We start from the raw sequence: 19,165 nt of genomic DNA on the forward strand, positions 1-19,165 counted from the left end.
CACAATCACACAGAGTTAAACTAAACATATAAAAAAAACAACAGGCGAAGAATTTAGTCTTTTCAACTAAACAAGATCGGAGATAAACAAAAATATATATATAATACCACCACCGCAATTTTCACAAAGACATTTTCGCTATGTTGGTTGAAATTTGAATAGTAAACAAAAAAAAAATGTTTCTTTTAATTTAACCAATATGGCAGCCGTGACGTAACATGCAAACCACCAATTTAAATAGCTTTTTTCAACGGAAAGATTTTGAAAAATGAAAAGATTGCAGGAAAGAAGGAGTATCAACTATAGCGAGAATTTGATAAATTTGATAACTGACTTCGAACCAAATCCTCGCTCCGTCACTTTGAATTCAAGAAATCCTTTTCCAGTAACAGCAAGAGTGTTATCGGCATACTCAATTTCTGGCGGGCACTGTTAGAAAAAAAATTGTAGATACGAATAAATACGTATATATAATTTACTTTTTCTCACAAATGTTTAGCTAGCGTTTCACGAGGTGTTAAAAAAGGATGCAGTCATAAGACAAAGTAGGATCAGCGGTCTCAAAACAACGAAAAATGTTCATTCTTACAAAGCATGAAACCATTCTATACTTGAATAGGTCTTGCTTTCTCCATTAGAGCCCCGACAAAATTTTCATTTTTCAATAAGAACTATTCAGTACACAATGGAAGAATGGCTCGGGTAAGGTATTTTCAACGGTAGAATATATATATATATATATATATATAAATTTATTTTAATACTGGTAAAATGTTGCGATTCTGAGTTATTTTAGAATGGCTAAGCGTACTTGTAAAACTGAGAAAAAAACGACTAAACTTCAGCGTATAAAAATGTCATATCAAACAAATTAACTGACAATGAAAAATGGGAGCTCAAGTTATTGAACAAGCACAAGTAGATTTACCGTTGAAGGTTGCGCAATCGGTACCGTGGATGATGTTATAGATGCTACTGCTGAAGATGCAGTAAATGGTGCTATAGATGATACTACAGAAGATGAAATGAATGGTGCTATAGATGATACTACAGAAGATGAAGTAGATGGTGATATAGATGATACTACAGAAGATGAAGTAGATGGTGATATAGATGATACTACAGAAGATGAAGTAGATGGTGATATAGATGATACTACAGAAGATGAAGTAGATGGTGATATAGATGATACTACAGAAGATGAAGTAGATGGTGATATAGATGATACTACAGAAGATGAAGTAGATGGTGCTATAGATGATACTACAGAAGATGAACTAAATGGTGCTATAGATGATACTACAGAAGATGAAGTAGATGGTGATATAGATGATACTACAGAAGATGAAGTAGATGGTGATATAGATGATACTACAGAAGATGAACTAAATGGTGCTATAGATGATACTACAGAAGATGAAGTAGATGGTGATATAGATGATACTACAGAAGATGAAGTAGATGGTGATATAGATGATACTACAGAAGATGAACTAAATGGTGCTATAGATGATACTTCAGAAGATGAAGTAGATGGTGATATAGATGATACTACAGAAGATGAAGTAGATGGTGCTATAGATGATACTACAAAAGATGCAGTAAATGGTGCTATAGATGATACTACAGAAGATGAAGTAGATGGTGCTATAGATGATACTACAGAAGATGCAGTAAATAATGGTGCTATAGATGCTACTGTGGATGGTATCAAAAATGATTGCATCGGTGATGTTGTGGATGGTGCTGCTGTCGATACTATAGATGGTGTTTTATATGGTACTGTGGATTGTGGTGCAGACGATATTATCGATGATGTGATAGAAAATTTTGAGGAAAGCTTTGTAGATGGTAATGAAGACAGATTTTCCGAAGGCTCAATAGAAGACATTGCGGAAGGCTCAGTTGATGGTGACAAATAAGAATCTGTGGATAGTTCTTTAGAAGACTTTGTAGTATGTGAAGAAGAAAATTCTGAGTAAGGTTCCGAAGAAAATGCCGAGAAAGGTCTTGAAGAAAATTCTGAGAAAAATTTTGTAGATAATATTCCATTTGGTGCTGTTCCAACAGCAGTAAATATTGGAATATCTGTGGTAAAATCTAGGATTGAAAAGAAAAAAATCACTGTAGTAAACTTCATAGCAAAATAATATAGATGAGCGTGAATGTATAAACAATTCATTTAGTAAACACAGTATGATTTCAGATAAACAGGCTGTCTACGCCATTTCATAACACTTCTACTTGTAAAAGATTCATATATCTTTTATTCATAAGCAATCATTCATTAAACGCTGAATAAACGGTATATTTCTCATTGTTGAACAGCATCATATCAATGATATTTATGAAAGATAAAATTCCAAATGTTTTTCATAAAACCAGATGGAAACTTTTTTTAGATTTTCGATCTACACTCTACACTACCTGGTATTTGCAATGTTACACTACCTGGTATTTGCAATGTTACACCAACTGGTTGCTCATAATAGGGAACTGGTTCAGCTCTAAAGTCGACACCAGTCTTTTCTTTCGTATTTGTAAGGTCAATGGCACTATAAAGAAAGTGCAAGAAAGGCAATTATGAAAAAAAACCCAAAATTACGATCTCATTAGTAAAAAATCAGTTTACACATAAAGTTGAACTTCAAGATTACCGTCTGTATTTTTAAAACACAACCCATGGGTTACACTCGTGAGTCATATCTTTAGCAAAGACTTAAATTTTCTAAAGCCGTTCCTTTTAAGGGTTCTATCTTCCTTATATTACCTTGTTTTACCATCATTTGTAATGATTGGATCACTAATTTCACCATAGAATGCGTCAGAGTTCCTCACTAATGATGATTGGCTATTTTCTTTGTTTTGAACACCTCCAAAGTTAAGTTTGAAACCTGCAAGGGCAAAAGTCAGAAGTACGATTAGATCCACCTTTCCCAAGGTAAACACACGTCAAAAATACGAGATCAAACAACAAAATTTGGACATAGTACTATATATGGTGAATAGTGGCAATAAAATAGAAAGAAGATGCTCTTGGAGAGGATGACTTTGAAATAAAGTCGAAAATTTACAGTTTACTTCTCGTCTTGATTTGATTCATATTTTGCAATCTCAAGATGTCTTGTTTCTTCGGAATTTGTTTTATATTATGCTCTTGGGGCATTTGTAAATCTTATTTTAGAAATACAGAACAACTAATTATAAATGCAGAAGGTGTAACAGTGAATAAAAACCATTTCCGTCAAATTAAAGGAAAGCTTGGATATGACATGCAATAAATATGCAGATACAAAGTTATAGAAAAACAAAACATCTCTAAAGTTTTCGCTTATATTACGAGCGACGCAACAAAGTGTTGATGAGTTTGATATGCATTTGTCAAGAAGACAAAGAGCATGCCAAAAATATATGATTGAAAACTTGCTCAGCGCATCTACAAACACAGATTTTAGAGCTCGTTCTGTCAAAAATTAATTGGGAATTAATCTGAGCATGTGTAGTAAACTCCACCAACTCTCCAATTTCATGGTCATTGCAACGACCAACTGTATGTACTAGTAACGATTATGGAGTAATAAGCTCGCTCAGTCACAAATTTTTAGATAAATCATCTGCGCATGCGCAGCCTTCTTAAGCATGCGCAGTCGACTTTAAGAGATGCTTAAGTTCATGTCATGGTCATGGCAACGACCAACTGCATCTACTCGCACCGATTTTAAAGTAAATAGCATGCTTAGTAGCAATTTAATAGAGAAATCATCTGCGCATGCGCTCAAGCATGCGCAGCCCACTCAAGTAATTGTTCATAGTCATGGCAACGACTAACTATATGTACTTGCACAACATTTGTGGCAATTAGTTCACTTAGTCGCAAATTATCAAAGAAATCATCTGAGCATGCGCAGTAGTTACTGTAATAATACCATAACTTTCGTAAGCCTTTGAATTTGTGTATATATATATAAAGCTAAAACTTCATATAGTAGATGTCAACTAGCAGTGGAAGCTGGGTGCGATATAGTATGCAGTGGCTAGGGGCCCACACTTCGGTGGCGACCGCACTCTCCCTGCGTACCCCGAGCAAAGCCTATCGCAGGTGATCTCGGGGTCTGATGGGCGGAAGCTTGCTATTGCATCTCCCAAGTAGGATAGCGTGGAGGGGCCGAAATCTCCTACCGAAACGTTAACATGCGGCGTTCTAGTGCCTTAAGATTAACAAGGTATCGGGAAGCATGGACCGAAAACGGGGTTTTTGCTTTCAAATTTTATCTTTTTAAAATAAAAAACCAAGCAATGCTTCAATTAAATTCTTATGAAACTGTGCCTTTTATAATTTAAGACAACCTTAAACATGTTTTATACAATTTTTATTGGTTTATACCTTTCTGATTAACTCTCTCATTTACTGTTTCTCATGTATCACGAGCAAACCATCCATGGGCTTCATGGCAAACAAGGGTTGTCTGGTTCCTATAACATGCAACGCTCTAGTGCTAAACTATCTCGGGGTATCGGGAGGCATGGACCGAAAACGGGATTTTTTGTTTTCCGCAAAATTTGTCTTTTTTCTTTACAAGAATTCTTCTCATAAAAAAAACTAGAACATTCAAGGATACTGCGAAGGTTCAAACAACTTCTGCCTTTTTGACTTATAATACAAACCAACTCCAAGAAAATTTATACTTTTTTTTACTTGTTACGTTTCACAATGTAACTTTCTCATAACTTTCTCGTAATAAAAGAGAGCTTCCTTATACAATATAGGACCGGAATCTCATCATGAACGAAAGAATCCATGGGCTTAATGAAAAAAAGGGATTATCTCAATTTTCATAATAGTTTCTACAAAGATAACATTTAATAAGCCAAGCACTTCACTTCTCGAGTAATTTGGAGACTAAACAGTACACTTTTCGGATTCAAAGGACTTCTTTTGATCGCATAAAGACAACCGTCGAATTGATTACGTGAAAAGGCATGTAGTATGTATTTCGTTGTAAGAATCAGATTCACAAATGCCCCAAAACTCAAAAGCATCTCCTAACTATTTTATTGCCACTATTATACACAAGCAATACTATGTCTGACCATTTGATTGACCTAATTTTGTAATTAGATCTCGTATTTCAGACACGTGTGTCTACCTTTGGAAAGCTGGATTAACCTTAAGTGTGGAGACGACTCCAGAATATCTGGATTGTAAATTAATGCAAGTTTTTAAGTTTAGCTTAAGATGAAAAGAAAAGAAAAAGGTATTCATCTCAGAATTTTTACTTGTTCAAAAATGTTTAGCAACAAACCTGTCTCAAGAGCAGCAATCGCTTTTGAAGAGAGCTCAAAAGAAAAGATAACTTCGTCATTAAGTAAAACATCAAGTTTCCCATTGTTCACTCGCACAGTGAATGAATACCATTCACCATCTTCAATATCGCGATCATCAGAACTACGACGTCGACGGGACCCCATGTTTCCAAATTGGTCATCACCAAGTTTACCATCAATTTTTAACTTGCCATTATCTATACCAATGCCAAGAAATCCACCATCCTGCATTTTTAATGAAAAAATTTGATCTATTGAGACAGTTATCAATCAGAGATGTTCGAATTGTACAGAACTCTATCATACTCATGCAATGTAAGTCATCACACACGAATTTTGTAAATATGCTCAAATTAATCAGATCTTATGTTTTTCTTTTCTCCAGTCCAATTTACTCGTGTAGCCATTTCAACAAAAAGTAAAGTTAAATTGTAAAAGAGTAGCTCTATACTTGCATACAAATTTATAAAATCACCGTACATCACTTTCCAAATTCATGAGCAAGCCGTCGCCATTTGATTTGAATAAAGAGCTTATCTGTGAGTCCGACGATAGTTTCACAGGATCAGAAATCTCAAGTGATGAATTCCCGCCTGAAAATATGGCGCTCGTTATTAGGGACGAATCACAGCCACGTTCAAAACCAAATGTATCCCAATGGGGTACCAAACCAGACTCCTCCATACAGCCAACAAAAAACGGTATATCGATACTAAACAGAGGAATTAAACACACGTTATTGTTTGACTTGCAAAAAAAACGAACTATTTTCAAATATTTTGTGCAAATGCTCTAAATTCAAACTTGGGCAAATGCAAATTCAGTCAAATTCCAAAATTGTTTAGACACAAAATTGAGACGGCACAAAAAGCAGGAGAAGAACGCGAGGTTAAAACGACTGTAGGTTAAATTGATAGAAGATTAGAATGACAAGAATTTGAAATGACAAAAAGTTTAAACGACACAAGTTTAAGTTGATACAAGGTTAAAATGACAGAAAGTTAAAATGATAGGCAGTTAAAATGACACGAGAAAAAGAATAAAGAAACAGTAGAGTATCCTGAGATGTGATAGACTAGGTCAAACATAGACATGTACAAACATTGCAAACTTACGCTTGTGAGAGAATGTATTCTTGTGGATAGCCACCAAGATAAGCTCTTTTTCCAACAGCTGGATTACGGCCTATTGCCCTTTCTTCTATCTTTAGCTCATCTTTATCATCAATTTTCAGCGTTGCCTTGTCAACAAGGATTTTTAAAGCCAGCTCGTGTTCTACGTTGTCGTCGTAACGCCTTTCTGTGTACTGCAAATTATCTTTTTCGTCGAGTTTCAATCTAAACCATGAAAAACACTTCTGGAAAGGCCATCTTTAACCAGGAAAATCAAAAAGAAAATTTGAATGATTCAGTTCGATTCTTTAGTTCCATCAAACTTCTCGGTTTCAATATAGAATATAAGCCACGCACAAAGAAACATCTATTTCTTTTCAAACGAACACAACAGTGCAATAAATGTATAAGAACGTTCAAATTAACATATCAATAACAATCTTATCATAAAGCTTACCTGAGTCTCAAAGTACCATTCACAATGTCAACAGAAAGGAAATCTTTAGTGGGCTTTACACCACGATCAATAGGGAAGAACATAATCAAACCATTTGATTGGACAGTAGTTATTTTTGTTTTGCTGTTACTTCTAAGCCTATTAGGAAGTGATCGGGCAAGAAATTGTTTTCCAAAGAACTGATACTTGTCTCCATCATTTCTCACTTTCGAGATACTTTGTGATGGTACAACTGATGTGTTGTAATTCTAAAAAAGTGTCAAAAGATTTAACGTAATAAATAAAATCCTCACCATCATCATCATTTACTTTACTGCTGTTTCTTTAGAAATGATCCATGATATTTCTCTCCAAATTGTTAGCATGTCTAACCTTTTTTTAGGATAGATGGAAATATCATATTTTACAAGCTTTGCTACGCCAAACCAAGGCTCTACCTACCAATGCATCGTATAAGCCAACTCGTCGACCGTTGATGGACAAATATTCAAAATCGCCATTTAAGGTTGTGTTGTAGACACCTTCAGGAATTTTAAAATTTTCTGGAGGTTTACCAACAAACAGACGCGATTCCCCTTTGACAAGTTTGAAGTCAGATGATTTAATTGTTGTGGTAAAAGGTGCACCTCCATCAATTGTCACATTAATATTCGCTCCTATCCTGAAGAGACAAAAATTGTACTGTCATAAAATCTATTACTAAAACTGACATGAATGCAACGTGACTAGCCACAGAAACAATCCCTTACTTTGTAAATTCGACCAATAGCCAATCCTCTGCGCCTTTTTTAACTTCGAGTGAGGTCGAAATATTGCCTGATACACCTGCCACTTTGTATTGGATGTATAGCAGACCGCTGGCCACTTGAAATGCAAAGTACTCGCGATAACTTCCCATGAACAACAATAAAGCATTGTCTTGTTGTGTTGATACGTCAAATTTAACCCTCGTTTGTTTTGACGGCCTAAATGCAACATCTGGTATGCGCAGTTCAACTGACGTATCATCATTGTAAATACCCGCTGAACTTGGGTAATGTTTTATCCCGTCACGTCCTAGAAAAACATATGATAAATAGTGATGTTTGATCCCTCATGTCTTACAAACAAGAATGGCAGTGAATGATTTTTGATCCCGTCATGCCTTACAAACAAGAATGGCAGTGAACGGTTTTTGATCCCGTCATGCCTTAAAAACAAGAATGGCAGTGAACGGTTTTTGATACCGTTATTCCCGAGCAGCATGAATTGTAACGAGCATCAAAACGCAGAGAAACACGTTTCAGATGTTCATACACAGTATAAAAAGTCGTGCATGGAGATTGTCACATAAAAAAATCAAATTTTGAATTCACATACTTTGATAACAATTATTCTGGTTATTAAACATGTTCATTCTGGCCATTTCATAGACAAGCTAAACTACCTACTTTGCAGTTTTACTCATGAATATACTTTTTTGCGAAAAACAACAAAGTCAAGGTGCACCTTCGACTAATATTTCTTCATGTAAAACTTCATATTCATTGATTTACAAAAGCAAACATAGCACAATAGAGCAACTATTTTTGATTGATCAACAAGGCATACAGATTTTGCATGAACTTTGGAGAAGAGCAAAATTATATAAACTAGGAGGTACAACAGCATTTTTATCATTATGATAAATATTGTTTTAGTTGAAGTGGCACACATTATAAGTACTTCATTCCATCCCACATTTCAACTCGCTTTCTGGTCTTACCTCTTTCAATTTTATACCGAATACGAAGAATGCGTTTTACGACTTCTTCATCAATCTCTTTTTCAGTAAGACTATGATTTAATTTCACATCTTCCAAATCCGTCGATATGCTCCTATTGATCGCTTCACTTTCAACGATCAAATCATCTAATAGTTTCATTATTTCTTCAGTAGCATTCTCTAGTTCCTCAAAATTTGGAATCTAAAAGCACAATGGATATATAAATAAAACTTGAATCTATAGAAATACATCGGTGTTTTAAATGCTGTATTATACATGCAGTAAGTAGAGTTCAACGTGTCCTTCAAGCTGTAGAACTTTGATTTCAATGTGTTAATATACATTTTTGCTTATAACCTCGTACTCATAATAATCTAAGCTCAAGCTTAAAATCCATTGGATAAATATACACGTCAATCATATAGTTGTGAATTTGAGCTTCATGCTTATGAAGTAAAAGTTAATAATTTCTATTCCTCCTAATCATGATAGCGTTAGCCTCGGCATTGCTTACCTTAATTCCATCTACCAAAGCTTTCGCATCTGTCAAATCCTTATTAGCATTTTTCGCTTTGGTCTCAACAACTTTTGCTAGATTTTCTAGAAAAGAAAGATTTCTTAAAGCATGCTATGTTAACGTCACAACATACGTGTTTAGACCTTGATGCAACAAAGAATTCGACAAACGTGAAGTCAATGATAGCTACATATACAGAGCTTCGTACTATTGCACTACCTAAATATCAAAATGTTGTCCCTACATATCAAGATGTACTAACTACATAATCAAGATTAGCTCTAAATATTAAATTAGAACAGATGATCAATGTACACACCAATTCTCGACGTTGCGTTTTCAAACTCAGGGAATCGTTCGTTAACTTCGTTAAGAGTTTCAGTTGCTTCGTTGAAGTTCTCCTCGATAATCTCGACCAGTTCACGAAGTCTGTCAAACCAATCCGATAAATAAATAACCCTCTTAACCTGTCCAACAGCTTCGACGTTCAAATCAATGCTGGTATTCTTTGAAATCTGTGCTTCAAATTCCAGTCCTTCACTCTATACTCAACAATTTTTATATAAAAAAATAACTTCTATAAGCACCTTGCTAAAAAAGATTTGAATTGTATGAACAAAAGATAAAAATTCTTGTCTTTTAGTTAACCAAAACTCACCAAATCCAGGGCAATTTCACTACTTTCGTGGGCCTCTTTTGCTAATTTCAGTAATTCCTCGATAGCTTTAACGACTTCATCATACGCCCTCACAGCTCTGCTAGCTTTTTCAGCAAATTTATTAGGATCACGTAACAGACTTTGTAAATGTTCCGTAAAGTTCTTCAAATGGAAGGCGTAATCACTTGCATTTTGCACCAAAATCTTCAATTGACTGGTTTCACTGGTGAGATTTTTCAAGCGTCCATCTAATATCTTGATATATTTGTTTAAAATGGTCGAGTTGACACTTGCGTTCTGGGAAAAAAAATACAAATATTTGTTGACAATTTCATCAAATGTGCACCAAGCAAATGGTTCGCCAAGAGTGAGAATGGTGTTACGAGGTTGCACTCAAGAGAATTCATTGATGGAAAATAAGAAATTTCTCGACACTCTACTGATGAAATATGCGTTTTACATTTTCTTTAAACTCACTGGGAATTTGATATTATCCAGGATTTCTCTAGTTTCGTCCAAAATAGCTGTAACTTCTTTCAGTTTAGAGTCGGCTTCTTTTTTTTTTAATTGCGCTCTTATAATAGTGACCTAAACATGTCAACAGAAACAAACTGTTAACGTACATAAAAAAACACACAATAACCGAGAATTTCAGGTAAATGATAAAATTTCGCAATAATAATCTGTCGTTGATCTCAAACGTCCGAATAATTATGCATTGCAAGTGGAAGACGATCTATAAGAATCCCTCCATAACACAAAGAGTGCCACAGAAAAAATCCAAAAGCCAAAATTGACATCCACATTAAAAGTTTGGCATTTTCCCTTTAAGCCCGAATTAAAAAAAGTTATTTTTCTTTATTCATTTTTCAATCATGCCGAATGTCAACAAATTCAACACATTTGTCTTTAACTGACTGTTTTTATGACAAAAAACTCAAAACTTGCGAAGACTTGTGTCCTCAGGTAATCAAAGTTAATAAGTTCAAATACGTACATTAGGATTGTATTTTGATGCTTTTTCATTCCATTTTGCTGCCTCATCACTGGCATCAAGAGACAATGCAGTCTTGTTAATTTGATGTCGTAACACACTTTTCAAATCATTGAATTTTAAGTCATAATCTTGAACAGAGTTGCTGACATTAAAAGCATCCATCTTATAACGAGTGGCGTTCAGTAAAGCTTGTTTTGAAAGTTGAAGTTCATTTTCAACCAGCTTTTGTAATTCAGTATAGTTGCGACCTTCGATAACTTCCAAAATATAGCTGATTTCACGCAAAATTTCCAACGTTCTGTTGTGTCCCATTTGAATTTCCATCAGAACACGTCTTGAATCAATTGTTGTCCCTACGAATAGCAGCAAGGGCGACAGTTACAACAAAGCCTTCATAACGAGAACTAAAAAAATAACATCATCAACTCAGCAGACTTACGTTTACACTGTTTTGCACTCGTCGAGCAAATGCTAAGCCGACAACATTTCATCCCCAAAGGACAATCACCATCAGTAAAACATACGTTTTCTTGTTGTTGGAGGCACACGCTTGAAGGTGCTGGACAAACTAATGTTGTAAGAAGTAAACAGTTCAACGCTTTGCGTCGTTGTTTGTGTTTGTGCTGTTATAAATAGTCTTATATTGAGCAAGTCTCGTTTCTTTATCAAGAGTATGGAGTGATCTAATGTTGAAACTTGAGTTCTTATATACTCTAGTTTGGTGTCATCATCAGGAGTGATCTAATGTTGAAACTTGAGTTCTTATATACTCTAGTTTAGTGTCATCATCAGGAGTGATCTGATGTTGAAACTTGAGTCCTTACATACTACAGTCTAGTGTCTTCATCAGGAATGATTTGATGTTGAAACTTGAGTTCTTATATACTCTAGTTTAGTGTCATCATCAGGAGTGATCTAATGTTGAAACTTGAGTTCTTATTACTCTAGTTTAGTGTCATCATCAGGAGTGATCTGATGTTGAAACTTGAGTCCTTACATACTACAGTCTAGTGTCTTCATCAGGAATGATTTGATGTTGCAACTTGATTGATCTGAAGTTGCAACTTATATTGTCCAGTTTCATGCTTTCATCAAAAGTAGTGTAATGTAAAAATCGGAGCCTTTATAGTTTCAATTTTCGTATGTTCAACCAGTGTGATTTGATGTTTAATTTAAAAGCCAGTCAGCCCGTACCTTTAATACGATCGAGCAATTCTCTTAGTTTCTTCTCAATTTCTTCTGCGTCATTGCGAGTCTTTGTTGAACTTATCTTTGATTTGTTACTATTTGTATGGACCTCCATAGCTTTATCAACAATGTTCATGCTGTCGTCAAGCATATTACGTGCTTTTTCTTCGAACGACTTCTCTAAGGTCTTTGGAGGCGTTCTAAAGGAAAACAAAAATATATATATTCTAAAATCAAAAATCATAAACACCAGCTTCAACATTACATTGAACATTTTATGACCTAGAAATTAAAAATTGGGGATGTATACAATATACAACCTCCTTTTACCCCTAAATATCCATCCAGATCAAATACCGTTCAAGAACAAAATAGGTTAAAACAACGAGGACTATTCTGTACATGTTGACGACATGCTGATGCGATATATGATTGGAAAATATACAAGTAAATATAGAGAAGATAGATTGTAAATCTTAGTATCTTACCCACTGCCTGAAACATTGTCTTTATCTACAAGTAGAAAGAAAATTGAAACAAACTAAAAACAGTGAACAACAAAGTAAAAGAATGTCTATGCGACTATTTTAATGAATTGTAGCTAATTTCCAAAAGTTAAAAAAATGGATTTTTATTCATCTCACATTTACCTTCTGTTGAGTGACCATTTACCGTGTTAGTAAGAAAAATTATACTTGAATTGTATTCGTGGACGCGTTCAGTAAGACTAAATTGTGCGAAAAAAAGAAATTAATCCGAAACACTCGTATTGATCATTTAAACACATTGCAGTTCCATAATATATATATATCAAATTAGGAGTGCTTGAAAAACTACCCGTTTTTCCTTTAAAAAATTGTATTGCTTCTAGAATTCGGTTTGTTTCAATTTCTCATAAAACAAATGACGAGTTAGTTTCCTCAGAACTTATATGAAAGCCAACGTAAAAAAATACATCTGGAGAGAGTGTGTAAACGGCAACGCAACAAATTTTTTTCACAACTTTTAATGCAATGTCGCCAAACTGTATCTAATGGACTCAAAATTTAGTTGTTTGACATTAAAAATGTAACAATGACTGTTACACACTTCCTTTTTTTCTCATGAATAATAAAAAATCTGAAGTCTATCTTACTTTTTATATTCAATTTCGATATCAGTGAGTTGCTGTTTGGAATCCTCCGTTGCTATGCCAATGTTAACTACAGTAGAATGGTTTCCTAACAAAGCATCTACTCTCCTGAATAATCTTTCTTCGCATGATCCACAATACTCGCATTTATTATCTGTTTGTATGTAGTATGGAGGACAATACCGACAAGTAGGATCATCAGGTTCGCAACAATGGCCATCGTTGATGTCACAAGCCTGGCCGGATGGGCAATTGCAGGCTGAAAACAATTGAATGTGTCATTTCATCATGGAAAGATGAAGTTATAACTTAGTTTGCATGTACCTTTGCAACCATCTTCGCCATAGCTGTGGTATCCATATTCGCATACGTCACATTTTAAACCCGTTACTCCAGGTTTACATTTACAGCGACCGGTAATGACATCACAATCATTGTCCAAGGATGCCACTGAGCACGCGCAGGACTGGCAGCCGTTACATAGATCGAAACCCCAAGTTGATGGCTAAAATAAAATAAAGTTTGCAAATCAATGGGAAAATAATAGTAATTTCCATGACATGATAAACTAACCTGACATTTATTACAATCCGCTCCAGTCACTCCAGGTTTGCACGTACATTCACCACTGACGTCATCGCATACATTGCTCACAGAACCGCATAAATTGCATTCACAAAGCTTGCAGTTACGAAGTGTCCCATTACCAAAGTAACCTGGTTGACATTTTTCACATCGTTCTCCACTAGTATTGTTTACGCAGCTGTCAAGAAATGTTCAAAACAAGAGTGAGAAAACCAACAAGATGGAGACAACCAACCAAAAAACACAATAATCTGTCTGTCTGGCCATTTACATGAAAGAAACTTGTAAAAATAGAACACTTATAGTCACTGACACTATGCTCACTTCATTTTAGCAAAGATATTTGATATTTTGTAAAATTTTCTAGCATCTTTAAATAAACGTGGAAAGAAAATTTCCTTATCATAAGTTCTACATCGTAAAGCTACAAAACATACCGCAGACATTCCCCGGTATGTGGATCACAATTCCCGGAGGCAGACAGATCAATATTTCCGTTACACTGACAGGGTCGACATCCTTCGTCAGATAAAGGATCTCCAAAGTACCCATCTGCACACACGTTACACTGTTGTCCAGCGTATCCTTCACGACACGTGCAGTTGAAGATGCCGTCCTCATCACGTGAACAGGAGGTTGCAAGATTTTTAGAACTGTTTGGACATGCGCAAATCTTACATGCATCGACTAAACCACTAGTTGGGTCACCATAGTAACCAGCTACACATTTTTCGCATTTTTTACCTGAGGAGACAAATTATCTGACGTCATCGACACAAAGCTGAGTTTACACGAAACTTAGAAGGGGCATTTTTTTGGCATTAGAAATTGAAGCAGCTTGAATGTAAAAAAATATCAATAGTTTGTAATAAAGTAGTTTGGTACAATTGCATTTGTTAACAATTGATCTGTTAAATTGTAACATTTCAATGTGTTGCATTTACATCATAAGTTCAATATCAACAACCAAGGCAATTCTAAAACCACTTGTAGTAAATACTAAACTCTACATCTAATGATTGTTATAAAAATGAATTAAAAATCTATGTCAGACCTTGCGTGTTGTGTTGACAATCATAACATTCTCCAGTCTTTGGATCACATCGTGAGGAATGACCGTTACATTGACAAGGTAAACAAAAGTCACCTGACCGGAAGAAGCCATTGTTGCAATTCTGGAAGTAGAAAACACATGCTAATACCAACGAAGCATTTGTTGACAAACAAACGCAATCTCAATGCAGCTCCGCCTCTATATTAATCTAAAACAGTCACATCACATAACCTTTCGTTTAACACCTTTCCTTACTCTTTCACCCTTACCATTTCGTCAACTTATTTCAATCGCTCAAAATAATCATATATGAAGCAAAACATGGTTATGTAAAAGATTGTTGGCCACCTGACATGACAGTCCAGTTGTATTATCAGGGCAATAGCACTGTTCAACTTGAGATCCTCCATCAACAAGCGGTAAAAGTTGCAACGTAAAATCAACATCTTTCCCTCCGTATAAAACATGTATCGATTCAGCATGAGCAAGAGCTTTCATGAATTGGGCACGAGTCAACAACGATCCGTCACTCTTTTCCCACAAGTTCTAAACATTGAATAAAGAGGTTTGGACGATGGTACACATTCACGTTATTTCAATATAGTCGCGACTATGCTGTTCGAAATTGCATGACAGTAAACATGTGACAATATGGCTCTATTCATCAAACACTGCAAGAAATGCCGCAAATGTGTGAATTACATTTCATGTCCATCTTTCAAAACAGGATTTTACACAATACGTATATGATGTTCCCAATTACTGAGGTTCACCACGTAACCTTTTAAAGTATTTGATAATAAACAGCTTACAAAATGCACAAATAAAAAGAAGCCAAAGAAATATGATAGAGACATAAATAAAGATAATTGCTCATCTCAAAGATACCTGCTTTAGTGAGATAGATCGTCTTAATGTGGAATTTTCACTCGCTTTTTCTCCATAAAAAATATGTTCACCTTTTGACTAAAAAAATAAAAATCATACAACACGTTTATGGCTATACGTAGGAAACCACCTTCTATCTTCTTTTTTGGAGAGAGTGCTTGCGGGCTAAACCATGTGATTGTTTATAGTCAATTACAAGAACTATTTATTGCTACTAAATTTTATGATCATATACTTATGTACAATTGTTATGTACTTTTGTATAATCTTTTACCTTGATGATTGCAATAGGAGCATCGAGTAAACTGGCATTTTTTTGCATCAACAACATCATCTCTCTTCCATAAAGATGAGACTACATCAAGTCAAATGAACAGTAGTAAGTAGTAATGAACAGTAAGTCAAATAATTTTACCATAAATTTTAAATGTATAAATAACATCGTAAAGAAGATGATTTGATGACTTCAAGAACGTAAAGAGATACGTAAGATCAAACACAAAACTCTCAAAACACTCACAAGATCTCCAGTTTTTGATAAGCCATAATAAAAAGTCGTTCCATTTTCTTCCAACTCTACACCGGTCACGTTCCAGTTTACGAAAAGATCATCAGCATCACTTAAAGTGGCCCTGGCATAGAAAAATTGATTTTAGACATCAGACGAAAAAAACGTCCGATGATTTGGTGAAAGAATTTTTTGATTTCATAACGAAAAAAAAAATTGGAGCTGTTGCCTTTCTAATGTTTGACGTACGTAAATAGTGCAGGTTGATACAATATTGTACTTACAAGAGTGATGCATTTGCTGAATCACAACGGTTTGTCTGTCCGGAACACCAACAGTCCAAACAACCTTTCTCATTGTTCTCGTTCAGATAGAAATGGCCAATTTTACATATGTTACATTTTTCACCGGCAACATCTTCCTGGAATGAAGAACATGATAACTTTGAACTTAATCGTTCCATGAAGGCTATCCGTTTATTTTAAAAGATTTCCACGTATTGTGTAGGTTAAAGCTGATGATGAAAAGCTTACACTTAGCTTGTGTAGTTAATGTCAATAAAAGTTGCAATAAATTTAACAAATTCCTGGAAAAAACGAAATTGCTTTACTCAAGCATTTAAGGCTTACCTTACAAATACATGTACCAGTATTCGTATCACATCCTACAGAGCCCCTCTCATCACAATCACATTTCTGACAATTGGGATAACCAAAGAAGCCAGACATACATTGATCGCAACGGCGACCAGTTCTGCTTGGCAAACATGCACACTGACCTGAGTCAGAATTACACAGGCCAGCGCTTATGGAAATTCCAGACGAATCACAATCACAAGGTAAACATCCTTGAATAGGATCGTAGCCATAGGTGCCTTTTATGCACGCACAGTTCTCACCAGCAGTGTTCAGAGGACAGGAGCATAGTCCGGTGTCGGGGTCACAGAAATCACAGTCGCATTCTGAAAAGAAAGAGGTCGAGTTGTAAGTTTTAAGAAAAAATAGAATGACACCATCATCAAAGCATCCCAGGGGGGTGTGCGTATTAGTTATCCTCAGATAAATAATGGGGTTCTAACCTAAAATAAGAAAGCTCGCCTTATGTACGTTTTCAATAGCGTTCGTTACGTGCGCTATCACGTGACTAGTGAAAGAATTTATGAAATTATCAAATGAACTTTGAGAAACATTACTCACTTCTACAATTTGGAAAACCATAATAACCAGTTTTACAACGTGTACAAGTACGGCCAATGATGTTCTCGAAGCAAGGGCACTGTCCACCAAAAGTGTCGCATGTCTCACTGCGGGATCCTCGCGTGTTACACGCACAAGGCAGAGTACCATTATTATAGAATGTGGTGAGAGAAAAAACAGATTTTGTGCAGAAAGTTCCATCATCTTTCGCAACATACAAGTTATCTTTAGAGCACAACTCGACAAAATCGTTGGTCCGATCTACTGGTTCACCTTCGTTTAATGCATTACTGTATGATGATTTGGGAACAAAAAGAATTTTATCCTAGAAAAACGTTGAAACAACTCATTAAAGAATGTTTTATGCAGTGCGGTGTTTGAAATTAAATGTAGATATGATCTTCGCACTTTGCTGGACAATTTAAGCAATTGTCTCATGAACCTGAAAAATTCAGGTGACTCAACGGGATTGTCTCATGAACCTGAAAAATTCAGGATCCCGTTGAGTCACCTGAATTTTTCAGGTTCATGAGACAATTGCTTAAATTGTCCAGCAAAGTGCGAAGATCATATCTACATTTAATTAGAAACAACTCATTGTTAATGAAGCATGTTTTACAATGATTCACTGATTACGTAGGCATAATAATACAGTTGAAAGATTATGTGATGAGCTCTAATGTGTGAGGTTTCCTTTATCTATCTGGAATGTTCATCTTGTTAAAAATTAATTGGTAGTTTGATGAAAGATGAATTGCTTTACTTACAATCCAAAGTTTTTTATCTTCTGGAACTTTAAAACTGAAAGTAACTTTATTGCCTAGGGTGAACATTTTTCCACCGTCAGAATTTTCAACAACAGTACGACATCCAGACGTATTTGGACAGTATTTGAAATTAACTTTTCCAAGCTGCGTACGGTCACTACGAACAGCGGTTTCAGTTTCAATGGTCGCATGATAAGGTTGGTAATAATGAATAATTATTGCATATTCTCCGGCGGTTTGAATTGCCACTTCTTTTTCAAAGGAGTCCTAAGAAATGAGATAGAATGCATTTATTAGCAAATAACTGTTTCGTTTTAAACTCAACTTTCTCCAGCTCTGCTTGTTAAATAAGTTTGCATGAAGGTAAAAGCAGGAGCCCTGCCTTTCTCTATGCAAAAACAGATTTTCAAATAAATCGTTCCAGTTATTACATCCAGAAAAACTAAATGTGATAGAGATAACTTGGTATCATAAAATATATAAGTTTCAATAGTGGTTCAAAAAAATTTTCACACACTATTGTTTTTAAAGTACTTTACATTCTGTAAAGTCAATACTCGAGACTGTTTATTCATTTATAAATTTAACATATTTCTATGGAAATGGTCAATGAAACAGGGGTGAATAAAAAGCAACGTAATTTTCGATGCTCCTATTGCAAAGCGATATATGACAAGAATTGAAAGTATAAAAACTATTGAAAGTACCGTTCATACCTTTTCTTTCAAATAAGCAAGTCGAGCGGATGCATCAAAGATATTTGGCGGTTTCTCGGTGCTTCCGTCACCAAAATCTTCAGCTTCAACATTTATTGCATCTCCAGGGGTGATGTAGTTTGTTCGAGTGCAAACCTCTTTGCGCGTCGTGCAAAGCTTGCTGGGAATTATATAGTTGACAGACCATTTTTCGAGCGGGATGAAAATGAACGAGTCCTAAAAAAAACAGTATAAAGAGTTTATGAAGAACTAATAACTTCTGAGGACACAATATATGATTAAGATGGAAACAAAAAAACAAGTTTGAGAAATTTTGATGA

The 19,165-nt window shown here is 35.2% G+C and overlaps 1 protein-coding gene across 1 annotated transcript in view; it reads right to left on the bottom strand.

Moving 5' to 3' along the window:
- The window catches only part of LOC124448266 (laminin-like protein epi-1), a 33,681-nt gene that overhangs the window by 5,264 nt on the left and 9,252 nt on the right, over nt 1-19,165 (bottom strand). The window contains exons 17-50 of the mRNA XM_046999275.1: nt 18,846-19,061; nt 18,130-18,396; nt 17,363-17,687; nt 16,796-17,127; nt 16,451-16,587; nt 16,179-16,290; nt 15,933-16,013; nt 15,659-15,736; nt 15,119-15,316; nt 14,771-14,891; nt 14,154-14,460; nt 13,705-13,894; nt 13,456-13,636; nt 13,135-13,390; nt 12,650-12,726; nt 12,488-12,512; nt 12,006-12,199; nt 11,251-11,379; nt 10,812-11,164; nt 10,292-10,402; nt 9,815-10,111; nt 9,476-9,698; nt 9,154-9,239; nt 8,639-8,840; nt 7,644-7,950; nt 7,336-7,555; nt 6,895-7,142; nt 6,441-6,662; nt 5,806-6,037; nt 5,304-5,550; nt 2,771-2,894; nt 2,452-2,555; nt 929-2,100; nt 335-429 (exon numbers count right to left, since the gene is read on the bottom strand). Of these exons, the coding sequence (XP_046855231.1) occupies nt 335-429; nt 929-2,100; nt 2,452-2,555; nt 2,771-2,894; nt 5,304-5,550; nt 5,806-6,037; nt 6,441-6,662; nt 6,895-7,142; nt 7,336-7,555; nt 7,644-7,950; nt 8,639-8,840; nt 9,154-9,239; nt 9,476-9,698; nt 9,815-10,111; nt 10,292-10,402; nt 10,812-11,164; nt 11,251-11,379; nt 12,006-12,199; nt 12,488-12,512; nt 12,650-12,726; nt 13,135-13,390; nt 13,456-13,636; nt 13,705-13,894; nt 14,154-14,460; nt 14,771-14,891; nt 15,119-15,316; nt 15,659-15,736; nt 15,933-16,013; nt 16,179-16,290; nt 16,451-16,587; nt 16,796-17,127; nt 17,363-17,687; nt 18,130-18,396; nt 18,846-19,061 (7,469 nt within the window). The remainder of the gene's footprint in view (nt 1-334; nt 430-928; nt 2,101-2,451; nt 2,556-2,770; nt 2,895-5,303; nt 5,551-5,805; nt 6,038-6,440; nt 6,663-6,894; nt 7,143-7,335; nt 7,556-7,643; nt 7,951-8,638; nt 8,841-9,153; nt 9,240-9,475; nt 9,699-9,814; nt 10,112-10,291; nt 10,403-10,811; nt 11,165-11,250; nt 11,380-12,005; nt 12,200-12,487; nt 12,513-12,649; nt 12,727-13,134; nt 13,391-13,455; nt 13,637-13,704; nt 13,895-14,153; nt 14,461-14,770; nt 14,892-15,118; nt 15,317-15,658; nt 15,737-15,932; nt 16,014-16,178; nt 16,291-16,450; nt 16,588-16,795; nt 17,128-17,362; nt 17,688-18,129; nt 18,397-18,845; nt 19,062-19,165) is intronic.

The sequence above is a fragment of the Xenia sp. Carnegie-2017 genome, unplaced genomic scaffold (assembly GCF_021976095.1).
Source record: "Xenia sp. Carnegie-2017 unplaced genomic scaffold, XeniaSp_v1 HiC_scaffold_13, whole genome shotgun sequence".
NCBI lineage: Eukaryota > Metazoa > Cnidaria > Anthozoa > Malacalcyonacea > Xeniidae > Xenia > Xenia sp. Carnegie-2017.